Raw genomic sequence first — 16,742 nt, 5'->3', positions numbered from 1 at the left:
ACCAGGCTGGGAAGACTGAGTCTGCAATAGGTAAGCAGCTTGGTGTGAAGAAATCAACTGTGGGAGCAATTATTAGAAAATGGAAGACATACAAGACCACTGATAATCTCCCTCGATCTGGGGCTCCACGCAAGATCTCACCCCGTGGGGTCAAAATGATCACAAGAACGGTGAGCAAAAATCCCAGAACCACACGGGGGGACCTAGTCAATGACCTGCAGAGAGCTGGGACCAAAGTAACAAAGGCTACCATCAGTAACACACTACGCCGCCAGGGACTCAAATCCTGCAGTGCCAGACGTGTCCCCCTGCTTAAGCCATTACATGTCCAGGCCCATCTGAAGTTTGCTAGAGAGCATTTAGATGATCCAGAAGAGGATTGGGAGAATGTCATATGGTCAGATGAAACCAAAATAGAACTTTTTGGTAAAAACTCAACTAGACGTGTTTGGAGGAGAAAGAATGCTGAGTTGCATCCAAAGAACACCATACCTACTGTGAAACATGGGGGTGGAAACATCATGCTTTGGGGCTGTTTTTCTGCAAAGGGACCAGGACGACTGATCCGTGTAAAGGAAAGAATGAATGGGGCCATGTATCGTGAGATTTTGAGTGACAACCTCCTTCCATCAGCAAGGGCATTGAAGATGAAACGTGGCTGGGTCTTTCAGCATGACAATGATCCCAAACACACCGCCCGGGCAACGAAGGAGTGGCTTCGTAAGAAACATTTCAAGGTCCTGGAGTGGCCTAGCCAGTCTCCAGATCTCAACCCCATAGAAAATCTTTGGAGGGAGTTGAAAGTCCGTGTTGCCCAGCGACAGCCCCAAAACATCACTGCTCTAGAGGAGATCTGCATGGAGGAATGGGCCAAAATACCAGCAACAGTGTGTGAACACCTTGTGAAGACTTACAGAAAACGTTTGACCTCTGTCATTGCCAACAAAGGGTATATAACAAAGTATTGAGATTAACTTTTGTTATTGACCAAATACTTATTTTCCACCATCATTTGCAAATAAATTCTTTAAAAATCAGACAATGTGATTTTCTGGATTTCTTTTCTCATGTTGTCTCTCATAGTTGAGGTATACCTAGGATGAAAATTACAGGCCTCTCATCTTTTTAAGTGGGAGAACTTGCACAATTGGTGGCTGACTAAATACTTTTTTGCCCCACTGTAGGTAAGTGTCTACACTACACACACCCTATCCCTGAGCTTGGTGGTCTTGGTCCTGTATCAATATGGGATGAATAAAGATTGATTTGAATGTTAATTTTCTAAACCCAGCCTCCTTGTACTAGACTCCTGGTACTAGGATAGGTTAAATGCAGAGGCCACATGTCACTGTGTGTGCTCTGCATGTGTGACCATTAAAGAGGGTTTCATCCCTCCCAATTCTTCTTCTTCTAATTGGGACAACTATGGGAAAAACAAGACCAAATTCCACTCACAGCTCAGTGTGTTCAGATGATCACGTCACAGCATCTTCAAATTCAATAATACTTGAGTAGAAATGCAATAAGAATGGAACATGTGGCTCTGACTGAATCTATGTTATCATACACATGCACAACTTGTCGTCAGTAGAAGTGATAGTAATGAATGACTGCCAATGAAATCTACTTTATCAGCCGCGTTACTGACTACAGCCCAACTGCAGTAGCTTCATCATGTAGTGCTAGGCTGATACTCTATCTATCAACGTCCTTTCATCCTACATATATACAGTAAATATAGGTTCCTCCACATAAACAAGATCTAATCTGGTTCATTGCCAAAAAGGTTTGGAAATACAAGACATGTTCTATCATAAACATAGTATTTGGAAATACACAAAAAGGTAAGCGAGTAGAAAACTTAATGTAGAATGTAATAAAATGTTAAAAGATGAATTGATATCTGAATAAAAATAAAAGCTGTATAGAAGAAAACTGTAATGCAAATGTGAAAATATATAAGCAGAATATTTCTTAATGAAAAGGAAAGCTGTTTGCAGGAAAATAACAATACGATTATGTTAAATATACTATAAAATGTGTTCAGTATATCTAAATGAAAATGAAAGAGCTGGGCAGAAGTGGTAGTTTGGCACAAGAAATGTGCACAAGTTCACAAACAACCAATAAGGTGCTTTTTCAAAGGGTGTCCTTCTTTTGTTAAGTTGATAGATACATGGACAGCATTAATATACTGTGTTGTTAGAGGGAAAGCAGGGGGGGTTACTTCTATCAACAGTGACAGAACATCCAAGTCATACAAATAACTTTACTTTGACTCAAACAAAGGAAATCTCTTTCAGATGGATTACATTGGATCAGTGGCTTGTAAACTAAGTCAGAAAAGGTTAAAGGTCATAATACTCATGTGATCCCAGACTTACAATACATACAATCAAACTGGATTGAATCCACAAAAGAAGGAGAAAGAGGGACACCAGACACATTGACAGCTTGGTAATAAATCAATGACTCTGGTAGGGATGGTAATGTCCCAAGATTCTCTGAGCTATACTTATTAATGCAGATTACTATTCATTTGGCCACAATCATGCTTTCATGCTTTTAATGAGCTGTTTTATCATATTTCAGATGAATACTTTAGTTTAGCTCATTGTAAAGCACGTGATTTTTATAATGAGGACTACTTTAAGATTACCATAAACTATTTCTTACAAAAAAGGGACACAATCATGAACACATGTAGCCTTATCCTAACCTTATGAGATATGATTAAGCTGGAACATTTAGATAAAAGCTTATATTGATCCTTTTACAGTCTTTTCAAAGAATGTGACCTTTGTCTTTATTTGAGGATAAAAGGGAGATTGTGTGTTTTCCTTTTTCAGATATGAACAACTCTCAAGCCATTGAGTTTCAGAAGATAATACAAATCTATTTTTTTAAGAGTTAAGTTGCTGGGAGCACCACAGCTCCCTCAACTTCACAGGAGACTGAAATAATTCAAACCAGAAACAACATTTAGTTCCACAGGATTCAGTCTGCAGGCTGAAAAGTTGCATCCCCTTTTTGTTGCAAACTTTAAAGATTCTATTAAGTTGAGAGATAAAGAAGGGAGACAATATGTCAAAAGCTTTGTTGTCAGAAGGAAAAGAGTCATCATAAGACACCACATGTTTGTCGTAAAGCCACATTTAAATGACATTCCTATCTGTGCATTGTAGGGCTGTTTCTCAACTATTTGGTATTTGCAACAACCCAAGTCTTCGATACAGGCACAACACTACAACATTGTTTAATACAAATGTTCTTTGCAGCCTCTTTCCTATCTCAATCTGAGTCCTAACATCAGTTTCAAAACTGCTGAAACACAAACCAAGCACTGGATTAAATTATAGCTGAAAGCCTAAATGGAATGTGGAGGTTTGAAGCCAAATGTTCATTCTCTCCCACAAATAATAGTTAGCACTCTGTCCTCACAGCAAAGTTTCTAAATAATGTGTTCCCAGCCTTCAGGGTACATGTGTCCGAGAGCACGGCTAAATCACAGCACACACGCACTGCCAATGCATACATCACACAATCCTCTGTATAAACTTAAAGGTCAGAGGTAATAAACTGTGTTTGTTGGGCAGCTTGAAAGAACAGAGGAGGTTACTGGTTCATACATTAACTTCTCAGAGATCAAAGTTCAGTCCTGGTTTGACGCATCGTAACCCACAAACACAGAACTTGCATCGACTTTACCCTAATTGGCGGATCGTGGGGCGAATACTTACAACAAACAACTGTGGATTTAGGTTATCACCCTTAAACATTTAATCATTCAGAGTTCTCTTAACTGGGAGAAGCATTGATATGCGAGTTCACCTTTAAAGACGACCATGAGAAGACACTATCTCTGTTAGTTAAGAATGAGTAGTGAACTGAAATGTGTGTTTAGGGCACAAAAAACTAACACACCTGACTGCCAAGGATCTGAGTTTAATATATTTACTTTCATCGAGGTAGCGTCTTCTATGTTGTGGCATTATTTATTACATGGGTAGGAAAACAATGTGCTTCCTGTCCTTGTAATAAATAATGGGAAAATATGACATTCTATAACTTGAGAAACTAAGGCTGCGAGAGAAAATATATCACTATAAATAGAAATCGCTTTTCTTGCAAGACGTAAAATATTTCACCAAATGGCTTGAAATCCAGAACATTGTTGTTCGTGCACATTTTTCGATAGCTCAGCCTAAATTATTTTATAGGTTCAAAAAAACCTTTCAACACAAAGTGTGGAATCACAAAGAAAATCCACAATCGCGCAGACTGAACTCTACCGGATTGCATTTTTCAGTGTCGTGGAAATGTCAGTGTCGTGGAAATGTCAGTGTCGTGGAAATGTCAGTGTCAGAACAGTGAGGATCCATTAAGGATGAGGTGTAATAAGGTCCCAAAAACTAAAAGTAGCACAAGCTCAGACAGCAGGAACAAGGTCACGCACGGTGTTAGTGCAGACAAAACAAAAGCCTGTGACTGGACTAAAAAGTGGGCATAAAGGCCAAATGTTGAGCTTGTAATCATGGTTTTGAATTCAGAACCACACTGGGAATCTCTGCCAGAAAACACATCAACAAGAAGCACTCTTGAGACGGACATTAATACCGTACTAAGTATGCTTAAATGAACTATTCAAAAGGCAATTAAACTTTATCAACATAAATAGATTAACCCAGTGGAACGTGGTAATGTCAACAAACATACAACTAGATTTGTGGTGCATGGACAGGATTGTTCGAGCCAAATTAAAGTGCATTTCGCTCTTCACTTTCACTCAGGCTCTTTACAGCTGTGTCAACATGATGCTACCTCCTGCTGCTGCTGCTGTTGGAGGTTCCGCTAGGATAGAATATGTTAGAAAAACACTACATTACTTTCACATTTCTTAAATAATTGCCGCCTTAGACCCCTTTTTACACTGTGCTGCAGCATAGTTTCATAGAATCAAGGAACGTATTTGAAATGATCTTTTTCTCTATACATTTGTTCAGCTTTTGTGACCTAACCATAGATACTTTACTACAAAAACGTTATTTTGTAAAGAGAATGTTCTTGGCCAAAGAACTGTGGAAAAAATGAGAGGTCAATATCCTATGAAACCCTAAGCCTTTTGTTCTCTGTAGAAAGCATAGCAGAACTAGTAGATACTTCATATCATACACTGCAATTTTATAACAGTTCTATTCAATGTTAGCTTGTTTTCATTCGTGTTCTCTTGGCTTTTTTAACGACTGTTTTGAGATGAACTTAAATGTCATTATTTTATGATGCTTTTTTTATTTTTACACAGAATGTTTGCTTTGGATTTACTTTCCTGCTCTTTTTATAACGCTTACTAGAAGGGGTCTTGTGTATAAATGCTATTTTAAAAAATGTAATTACAGGTATGTAAGCAAGGGGCTGCTAATGGCATGAGAGCCACTGGAGTGACCTAGTGCTCTCCTTTACTAGACCGTCTTTGACCTCCCAATACCTTGAGGGAATAGCAGCTTAACATGCTTGACATTCATGATTGTGCTGAACACACGCTAATCGCAGTGGGATTAATCTCATGAACTATAACTACATTATCATGATCACCAGCAGTCAGTGCTGTGAGGCCCGGTGGAATAGCACTTCCTTAATCTGATGCATTTCCTGTTGACATGTGACAGCCAGGCAGGTCTTAACAGGGTTGAAAAACACTGGAATACCATTTGACAGGAATATTTTTATATGATGGAGTAGAGGAGCCACGGTTTAATAGATGAATTGAGCATTCTCACCCTGACTTCCTGTGTACTAGCCGCATCTCTAACTCTTACACCTGTCATCATAGATATTTGTAGGATGGTGCCATGGCAGTATGAGAAAGACAATGTCCAGTGTTTCCCAGGAAGCATTTCGTGGTAACCCTAACAACAGGTCAGGACCCCAATTAGCTGACAGCCCTGAGGGGACAGTTAATGCTGAGGGGGTGAGTAAAGTCTGCATGAGGGAATAGTAAAATACAAGTGCGGCCTTTTCAATTTATTGTATTTTCAAAACATATTGTCTAATTTGGGGCAATTATCCATTAGCATGAGGTGTAAAATAATGTTCTCAGACATGAAAAAGGCTAAAACTTTTTTCAAAAAGCTACGCTAACGTGCTACACCCGAAAACGTTGACCACAGATGCAGTGAGACAGATTTTTAAGTCTAGACATTGGAGGCAAAATATTTGCGGCGAGAGCTAAGGCTGTACCACATTTTGATGCAAAACACTTAAATAATGTCTAATGTCTGCACCCTTCCCCAAACACTAAGCCTCTTGATTTGATTACAACTAAAAGGCATACAAAGTGGTTTTTGTAACAAGATTCAAGGGGCAGGAGGACACCATCGTTGTCCGCCAAAAGTCGAGTCCAGTGTCTATGGAGTGTCATTTTGATTTGTTATAGTTTGGGAAGATTGAAAATCGGTAGGGAAAGCCAGCTAAATCAAAAGCGGTAGACTACCGCCCAAATCGGTAGGGTTGGCAGGTATGAACCATGCATTCTACCAGATATAAACTCAACGTGTCAGTGCACCACAGATACAAAATACTGATGCTAGTCACACGAAAAATATTGAAAAAGTACCTTTCCAGCACGCGGAAATGTGAAGCATGGGCCAAGGGAGAACCCAATAAATATTGTGAAGGATCCAGATTCGAAAAAACATGCATTCATTTTCAATCATGGAAACGGCCTTGGGTGAGGACTTCTATCATCTTATTGTTTATTTTGCCATCACAACAGCTCAACTACTACTGTCTGCCCTGTCGCTACACAAAGAACTCAAGACCTTCATGATTGCAAAACTATAAATGTCATCCAGAAAAAGGGAGAAGCGAAACCTCTGAATCGTTGTCATAAAACTATGGTGGATGTGTCTCCGCTACCTTTAGCCTTTCAGTCTGTTACATTAGCACTATTGCAACAAGTCTTAATATGTCAAGGTGAATGGCACATGTCCATCAATACACAAGGCCATTAAAGTCACAAAAAGTAGAGCCTTTTCCTGCCTGAGTGTTCATGATCCTGCTCCAAGATTTACTGCAAGTATTGCTTATTATGGCTTGTGAAAATAACTTGTGATCGCTACCCACTGCCTGTCCCTGAGCTCTGGGATTGGACAGCTGTTCTGCATACCAGAGTAAAGTTTGCTTTGAGGATGAACAAACTGTACAACCAAATGAATCTGACACACATGCATGAGTTCAAAGGTCAAAGAGCAAAGACCAGATTTCTGCAACACAGAGAACCAGTGGGAAAATCAGGCCAACACACACACACAACAACTTTACAAGCTTATTTTGTGTGCAGCTTGAAAGGAAATAGGCATGTTGTGCAATATACAAGTTGTAACCTGTAAACAGATATTTATCCCTTTGTATACAGGGGAATTGTAGTCCACATTGCAGTGCCCTTCTACTTTTTTTTTTATTCTGGGACCTCAATGTGTTATGTAGGTGTGGCAGTATCAGTGGAGAACCTGTGATAAAACATCATGCTAATACAAAACTACATTTAAAAAAAACTCCTGCAACAACTTTTGAGTCACTTTGCTAACTACTGCTGCAAGTATTTAAAGTAGTCAGCCTACATTTCAGCTTAAAAGTAAAGCCAGCGAAGTTGACAAGGCACTTTTTGAACAGCTTTTCAATGCAAACAGTTTGGTTCAAGTAGACAGGTTAATTTATTTCTGCTGGAACTGTTCTAGGAGTTGCAACACCTTTACCACGTTGACAGCAAGAAGCAAGTGCACACTCGAGAGGGGCATGGCTTGTGTTTAGGTCAATTGCACTCAATGACAGCCACACACACACACACACACACACACACAGAGTACTCACATGTAGGTGCTGTGTCGTTGACAGTAAAAGCCGGGAATCCCGCTGGCAAGTAACCGGACACCGAATGTAAACAGTCGAGTATCAGAGTGTGTTTATGTGTTGCTTCCCTGCGTGCTAACCTCACAACAGACACGCTGCTGATCGGAAAAGGAAGATAGGGGAGTTTTTATATACACACACACACACACAGGTAGGCTACACACACGGAGTGACTTAGGACAGCCGAGCGGGGCGAGTAGACACACGCGCAGCCACACACACACGCAAGCACACTCTTGCTCAGTGCCTCATATGTAGTTAAGGCGCTAGGACTCTGAAGCTAGTTGCTAACTGTCTACTAGAGCTAAATTAGCTAGCAGCTGGCACCGTCTGTCTCCTTCTCTCGGATATAGGAGTCTGCTACTGCGCCTGCCTCATGCTCCCTGTTAATCTCTCTCCCTCTGTCACCCCTCTCTTTGATGTGACGCAACCGGTCACGCCCCCTCTGCTCTCGACCACCAATCACAGAGAAGGACATGTTAGCACGCAACTAGCAGCAGCATTTAACAGTGTAATAATGGAAGGTAGGTTAAATGTACAAAGTTACTTTCCACACGGAGTATAATGTTATAGGACTCCAATCAATACATTTCTGGAACTGTTAGTAATATGACACAGGTGTTACCGATACCTTATAGCTCTGTGATGTTGAGGTTCCCAGTAAGTGTGACAGTGAGCCTGAGCCAGCATGCACAACAGCAGGACCCTGAAACCAAAGCTGCCACAGTCATAAATGTATGTTTATACATAATATATTCACAGTGTGAATAGTAGACCTACAATTCTCAGGTGAGGCTGAATTAATGCTAATGTTGTTCCATATGTGTATGTGTAAATAGGAAAGAAAGGTTTGCAAACAGATAGGTCATATTAACATAAATCACATTTTCCGCTCAGTTTTTGCAGGTCTTTCGGACTAAGACACTTTTATTATTTTAAGTTGCATGTGTATTTTTCCTGTTATGACATTTCAAAATGTCTGCTGTAATTTCCTACTAATTATAGGGAAATAGACGGTGTGTTCCGTTTGGAAACACACAGGCATGCAGTTTAACACAAGAAGGACATTTTACAATAAATAATTATGATGGTTAAATGTAGGCATTTCCATATGTTTAAATTGAAGTAAAAAGTTTGAGAGAAATAAAAAAGATCTGGGGTGCTGGAAACCGCTGAAAATGACAGGTTTTGATTACAGCCTCATAAAATGGTTCTTTGTGTCTTGTAAAGTGGACAATAGACTTCTATGCTTTTATCAGGAGCCATGCAACACAGAGAGAAAACTGTGAGGACACCACACCCTGCAAAAGACAAGCACTTCACCCTAATTGAAAGAGGAAATGCACTCTATTACATATTGTTGTTGTTGTGATATTTCAATGAAAATGGGCAGTTATGCCTGGAAGAAATGTGCACAGCCCCTTAGCTGGAAGTCATCAGTACTTTTTCAAGATTTGTAGTGTTGTGTAGTTGTATTTTTTGCACAGTATCTACGTTTACTTGTGGCGTTTTGGCAGAAGTCCAGAAACACACGCAGACACAATCACACCGCCGACGCTCGCAAAACAGAGGGCCTCATCATATAACTTTGCGTGGGGCCTCATGTTGGCCAGGGACGGCCCTGGTTGAAGTGCCCTTTAGATTGAACTTTGCTGTTATTACACCTTGCCAAGTGGGCCAACCACAGCGTGCCAGAATCACATCACCAGTGCTGCTGTATAGGTCACATTGCAACGAACTCAGAAGTATTTTTATGGGGCTCCTTCCCCTTCCAACAGGCTGTTAATATTAATCATGTCTTCATTTTGTGTACTTACTTAGTGTAAGAGTCAACATATACCCTCCAGGTGACTTTTCAACCCAAGAGGGACCGGTAAACAAAGCTTACATGACCCTCCTTTGTTGTGTAGTTATTTCGTTTTGTTACCTGTTTCTGTTACTTTTTAATGGTGATTAAAACAAGACATCTTAAAGGTCCCCTATTATACTGTTTTTCATCAATATATTATAGGTCTCAGATATATACAAAACATGTCTCTGAAGTAATTGGCTCGAAATACCAAACAGATCATGATGTGTAGCATGCCATAAACCCCTCTGTTTCAGCCCTGTTTCAAAAGTGCTGATTCTCTGTCTGTTACAGATGAAAATAAGGTGACACTCCAAAATGTGATCAGCTCATTTTCAGACAGGTTTTATATAAATGGATCAGGATTAAAGGTGAGCGAATCTTTTTTCTTGAAACGTTCAGAATCTCTTTACAGAGGGGACACATGTTTAGAAGACATGAAAAAGTGGATTTTGCATAATAGGAGACCTTAAAATAAAACAACATGATAAATGTTACCTGACCTGGTGTGCAAATAAGTCACCTGAAGACACAATACCAAAGTATGCTTCAATGTGTGCAACGGGTATTAAGTACTAAGCCCTTTAATCTTATGCAGATGCTTTAACAAACACAAGATATCAAGTGTCAGCAGCAGGCGTACATTGAATAAAACTTTAAGTAAAACATCATTGTCTTTTAGTTGTGGCTATTTTAGCTATTTCTGATTTACACATGGCAAGGCAAGGCAAGTTTATTTATATAGCACTTTTCAACACAAGGCAATTCAAAGTGCTTTACAAAAAATGAAAGAGATTAAGAAAATGGCATTTAAAATCAGTCATTAAAAAGAAAAGATAATAAAATAAACATTAAAAGAAAAAATACATGGATAAAAGTTACAGTGCAGTCAATTAAACATTAAAAGAAAAAAGTACATGGATCAAAGTTACAGTGCAGTCTAAGATATGAATAGTTCAATTAAAAGCAGCGACAAAAAGAAAAGTCTTCAGCCTGGATTTAAAAGTAGTTAGAGTTGCAGCGGACCTGCAGGTTTCTGGGAGTTTGTTCCAGATATTTGGAGCATAATAACTGAACGCTGCTTTACCATGTTTAGTTCTGACTCTGGGGACAGAAAGCTGAACAATATCTTTTAACTTCTGTTTATGAGGGTAAAAGTGTTGTCGTTTTAAGTGTAATACAATTGTCACATCAGTGAAAACTTGTTTTTACTTGTACAACTCTAGAAAAAAAAGGGAAAGGCAGCAGAAGAGAGAAAGTGGGGATGGGTTGTGCTCAGTGGACTGGCAAAGAGCTGCTCACTGTGAAAGGGGGAATGCTCAGTGCCTCCTCTGTTTATTCTCTGCCCAGTCCCCCCTTCCCTCACCGCATTGGTCTGATCTCCCTCTCCCCCTTTATATACGCGTTTGTCCTCGCTCCCTCTCTGAAAAAAAGCCAACATTCAGGACTGATCGCCACTCCCCCTCTGATGTCCTCCTCCTCTGAACTTTCCAATCAAAGTATGAGAATCCTGAACAACCTGTACTCCAAAACTACGCCCAACTCGTTCCCCATTCCTAATTTAGGACTGTTTACTAAGATATTGCTCTATATTTAAGAGGATAGTCACTTATTGTGTAGACTCATTCTCTATATAACAGAAGTGAGAAGTGTTAATAAAGAACCTGAAAAACAAATCAACGTCGGAGAGAAAAAGAGGGCAAACAAACTGTGCCTGACATGGTGGACTTTTGACAGAAGGAGGAACCGTTTGAAGGCTGATGTAACTTTTATCAGACACACACACAAATACGGTTAACACACAATGCTCATAAAAACACACAGATTCATTAAACGTTTGAAGACATACACATGGATCTGCTTGCTCAGGCTTTACTTTAAAGAAAATAATCCTATAAAGGACATGTGGCTTTTTATATACATATTAACAATCAGACTTACACACATACAGTATTGTTATCACTCTCAGTGGCAGTAACACTCGTGGAGATACGGGAACAAAGAAAGATGACACACCGCCTGGAGAAATGCACTGGAGCCACCGGATAGACAAGTATGACTGAAGTTTCATTACAGGTAAATGTAGCAGAGAAGAAAGTCAGTTTAAAGATTCTATACATAAGCATTAGCTAAATAACGTTGGACAAGATGGTATATTTTGGATATTCCTTGTTTGTTTCGGTCCTTACAAATAATGCTTAAATGCATTTTTGTTTATATGCCGAATTTTAGATGAACCCCAATTTGAATTCAGCAGTCCTACTTTCACTGACTGCTTCTTTTCCTGGCATCCTGCAGCACACAGTCACAAAAACACACAGTAGTTAACCATCAACAGGTAGATTCTGGGCTCAGACAGCTGTAAGAGAGGAGATGGTCTACCAGGGTCAATATTAGCCCATTATGGTGTTATATGAAAAACCTTTCAACAAGCTGTGTGTTTTCAAATGGCTGTGCTAGCTGTGTGTGTGTGTTCAAGGCAAGGCAAGGCAAGGCAATTTATTTGTATAGCACAATTCATACAGTAATGTAATTCAAAGTGCTTTACAGGATCAAACAGAGCAAACACAATACATTGAGAAGAAATACAAAACACACAAAATAATTAATTAAAAGAAAGAAAACCATGTTTAACAGTTCGAAAATTAGAACATTTAAATTTGAAAAGCCATATTAAAAAGAAATGTTTTTAGACCTGATTTAAATGATTCTAAAGTGCTAGCTATTCTCAGATGTTCTGGGAGTTTGTTCCATGCATTAGGAGCATAGATGCAGAAGGCTGCTTTCCCACGCTTTGATCTCACAAATGGAACAGTGAGCTGGCCTGCGCCTGAAGACCTAAGGGGTCTGCTGGGTTCGTACCACTGAAGGAGGTCCTTGTTATATTTGGGTCCTAGCCCGTTTAGTGCTTTATATGTGTGCATTAAAATCTTAAAATCAATTATCTCACTAACTGGAAGCCAATGCAGCGATCTCAGCACTGGAGTGATGTGATCTGTTTTCTTTGTCCGGGTTAAGATTCTGGCAGCAGCATTTTGAATTAGTTGGAGTTTACGGAGTGATTTTTTTGTGAGGCCTGTGAAGATGCTGTTGCAGTAGTCAAGCTTGCTAAAAACAAATGCATGGACAAGTTTTTCAAGGTCTTGCTTGGACATACGGTCTTTAATACGCGAGATATTTTTTAGATGGTAGTAGGCTGATCTGTTGATTGCCCTGATGTGGCTGTTAAAATTGAGGTCAGAGTCTAAAATTATACCTAAGTTTCTTGCTTGACTTTTCAGTTCGAGAAATAGTGATTCCAGGTGTGCAGAAACTTTAATTATTTCTTCTTTGGTTCCAAAAACAATTACTTTGTTTTTTTGTGTGTTGAGCTGTAAGAAATTACGGCACATCCAGTCATGTATTTGTTTTAGACATGTGATCAATAAATCAGTAGGACCGTATTCATCTATGGAAAGTGATATGTAGATTTGGGTGTCATCCGCGTAATTATGATAAGAAATGTTGTTATTTCTAATTATTTGAGCAAGTGGCAGCATGTACAAATGTAATAGAAGGGGCCCGAGGATCGACCCCTAGGGAACTCCACAAGTCATTTTGGTTCTGTCCGATGTACCAATTGAAACAAAATACTCTCGGTTTTCAACATAGGATGTAAACCATTTTAGGACAGTGCCAGACAGACCCACCCATTTCTCTGGTCTTTCTATTCAAATGTTGTGGTCTACGGTGTCAAACGCCGCACTGAGGTCTAATAGAACTAAAACTGTGGATTTCCCACAGTCGGTATTACAATGAATGTCATTTAAAATCTTTAATAAAACCGTCTCTGTGCTATGACGAGACCTAAAACCAGATTGGAAGGTGTCTAAAATGTTATTGGAGGTCAAAAAACTGTTAAGTTGAAGGTAGACAACCTTTTCAATTATTTTGCTTAAAAATGGTAAATTTGAAATTGGCCTGTAATTACTGATTGTCAGTGTATCGAGGGTGTTCTTTTTTAGCAGTGGCTTAATAACTGCAGTTTTCAAGCCCTTAGGGAAGTCACCTGAATGGAGCGACATGTTCACAATCTGCAGTACATCTGAGGCAATATAGCAATAGACATTTTTAAAGAAGTTTGTCGGAAGACTATCAAGACTACATGTAGTTGTTTTTAGATGGAATATAAAGTGTTTTATGGTTGACTGGAACAAACTCTGACATGTTTGCTTCATTAATTATTTGTCCTTGTAATGGGAACATAGGGTCAAGACTCGGAATTGAGGAATTGATATCTTGCCTGATCTTTAAGATCTTTTCTGTGAAGAATAAAGCAAACTCATTACATTTCTGAGTGGAGATTTGTTCAGGGGCTATTTCCATTCTGGGGTTAGTTAACCTATCAATAGTGGAAAATAATAAACGAGAGTTATTCATATTTTTGTTGATAAGATCAGAGAAAAGTGATTGTCTAGCTTTCTTCAGTTCAAGACCGTAGGTGAATAGTTTTTCTTGGTAAATATCATGATGTATCTTGAGTTTTGTTTTCCGCCATCTGCGTTCAGCTTTCCGGCATTCTGTTTTTTTAAGTTTCACTGATGGCGAATTTCTCCATGGTGCTTTCTCTTTTCCAAAGATTTGTTTAACTTTCACGGGCGCAATGGCGTCAATGATATTCGTCAGTTTTGCGTTAAATGTATCCACCAGATTACTAACAGGGTTTGGTGTGAGAGCCGGCGCGGCTAAAAAGGCTTGGATAAATGATGTACAGGTATTTTCATTTATATACCTTCTCAAAGTTACATCTGACCTAGTGTGGATCACATCAGTGACAGACATCTCAAAGGAGATACAGTAATGGTCAGAGAGAGCGACATCAGAAACTAGGGATGCTCCGATCGCCAATTTCGGGGCCGATCGCCGGAATCAGTATTGGCCGATACCGATCGCCGATCCGATCGAGTGGGCGGGGCCTAAATGAAAGATTTAAACATCACTTTAAATCTTCCATTTAAAGTGATGTTTAAACTCAGTTAATGGGGCTCATTCACTGGAGCTTCCACAAACAACAATCAACTTAATTATTACATTCAAATGATGTACATTATTCAAGTTTACATTTACTTTGGAGAATAACACGGGAGAAATTAGCAGAAGCGCTCTCTTTTCCTCTCTCCCTCTCTCTCCTGACAGCCTGTCAGTATCTCATGCAGCTCACTGATTCAGTAATGAGTGACCCGACAGTGAAGAATAAATATATTTATAATAACTAGTTGAGCTTGTTCCAGAGGTAGTGTGACGAAGGTAACTCACTATGGACTGACGGCTTCAGGCCGGGTAATATTGCACTTTATTAGCGTGATTGCACAGTACAGTTGACATTACATATTTGCACATAATTCATACTAATTATTGAGCTAGTATCTTTTAACTGATTAAACCGTATTTATTGGAATGTTGTGGTCCTCGGCTCCGCCTGAAAAGATAGGGAAGTTTGCGAGAGCGCCGAGAGTAGTTATGCTGGTGTAAGGATGACAGCGGTTGAGAGTAATCGGGGTGCAAATAATATGTTGATGTCTGTGGCTGATGATTGTGTGCACCTGGTGTCCTGTGTTGTCTCCTCCCCCCTCACCTGTGTCTTGTTGTGCTGATTAGAGTGGGTGTATTTAGGGTCTGTTGCCCTGTCTGTTTTGGAGGCTGATAGTGTGTGAGATCCTTGTGGCTGCAGGCAGGGAGAAACAGCAGGATTGAGGCTGTGTGTCATGTGTTCCTGACTTAATAAATGCCCACACCGGGTTGTATTTTGGACGTTCTGCCTAGTGATGGCGAGATGAAGCCTTATGAAGCTTTGAAGCTTTCCAGCCAATTGGTTCGCAAAAGGGTTCATCTCATGAGGCTTCATCATGGGCTTCATTTGAACACAAACCCCCCTGTTGGTCAAAGTGTGTAAAACAGGCAGATTGGACATCTCAACAGTGTGCTCTCTCATACCGAGTTCCCATTGAGTAAAGCCTTAGAATACCTCTAAACAACGAACATTAAATCATATTTTCATGTTAACAATATTGTATTTATTCCAGTTTAATGATTGTGATTGAAAAGCCTAAGGAGGCTGGTACACATTGCAAAGAGGGATTTGTATTCCTTAATAATAATCATAAACTTAACCATGTTGTAGCCTGAGAAAGGCTAAACCATATCAAAGAATACATTCATTAACTACATTATCTCATTTAGCTGTAGCTTTTATAAACAACAAAAAAGACGTATTGTTCAGTCGTTGAACTAGGGACCCTGCAGTCACGAGTCAACTGTTTTCCAGCTGAGCCACAGCACACACACTAAAGCTCCCTGAAAACACTGCAAGATATGTATTCCTGTATTTATTCATGTTTTTATTGATGTTTTTATTCCTACATTTATGTATGCTTGTATCTATTTATACTTATGACATGTTCCGACCTCTAGTGAGGGTCTGAGCTCTTTTGATTCCATCGTGTCACCGGGCCCGGGTACAGGAGGGGTAATATGGTTCTTGTTATACATCCATGGGTATTATGAGCGTTGTGGTTCAACCATGGATGTATAATAAGAACGGTTCAACCGATCTGAATGGCTTCCTGAAGCAGTCACGTGGTATCGACAGGCAGCGAGGCTTCGTTTGTCATCGATGACGTCACTGGCCCAAAACGATACAAGCCTCGATACATGCTTCACAAAAAGCTTCGGGGATTACTCGACACACGCTCCGAAGCCTCGGCGCAATACATCACATCACTAGTTCTGCCTCTGCCTCCTTGCTTGGTCTGGGCCGCTCAACGGTCAGCTTCACAATTGGTGTCAGAAGTGGGATTTGACCAAGTAAGGAGGTGAAAATTACGAGAGGAAAGAAGAGGGACCAAAGAGAGGAACCGCGGCTGGGGGTGGCTATGCCTGGAACGGACCAGGGGGCCACGGCTGTTGAGGCAGCAGGAGACGAGAGACAAGCAGCAGGAGACGAGAG

The 16,742-nt window shown here is 39.9% G+C and overlaps 1 protein-coding gene across 1 annotated transcript in view; it reads right to left on the bottom strand.

Annotated features, from left to right (window-relative positions):
* pcxb (pyruvate carboxylase b) overlaps positions 1–8,300 on the bottom strand; it is a 344,298-nt gene extending 335,998 nt beyond the window's left edge. Inside the window, 1 exon segment of the mRNA XM_034224887.1 lies at positions 7,870–8,300. Coding sequence (XP_034080778.1) covers positions 7,870–7,871 — 2 coding nt within the window. The 5' untranslated portion in view covers positions 7,872–8,300.
* Positions 8,301–16,742: the final 8,442 nt, after the last annotated feature.

Source organism: Gymnodraco acuticeps, unplaced genomic scaffold, assembly GCF_902827175.1.
Source record: "Gymnodraco acuticeps unplaced genomic scaffold, fGymAcu1.1, whole genome shotgun sequence".
NCBI classification, from domain to species: Eukaryota; Metazoa; Chordata; class Actinopteri; order Perciformes; family Bathydraconidae; genus Gymnodraco; species Gymnodraco acuticeps.
This window is presented reverse-complemented; position numbering and strand designations above follow the sequence as displayed.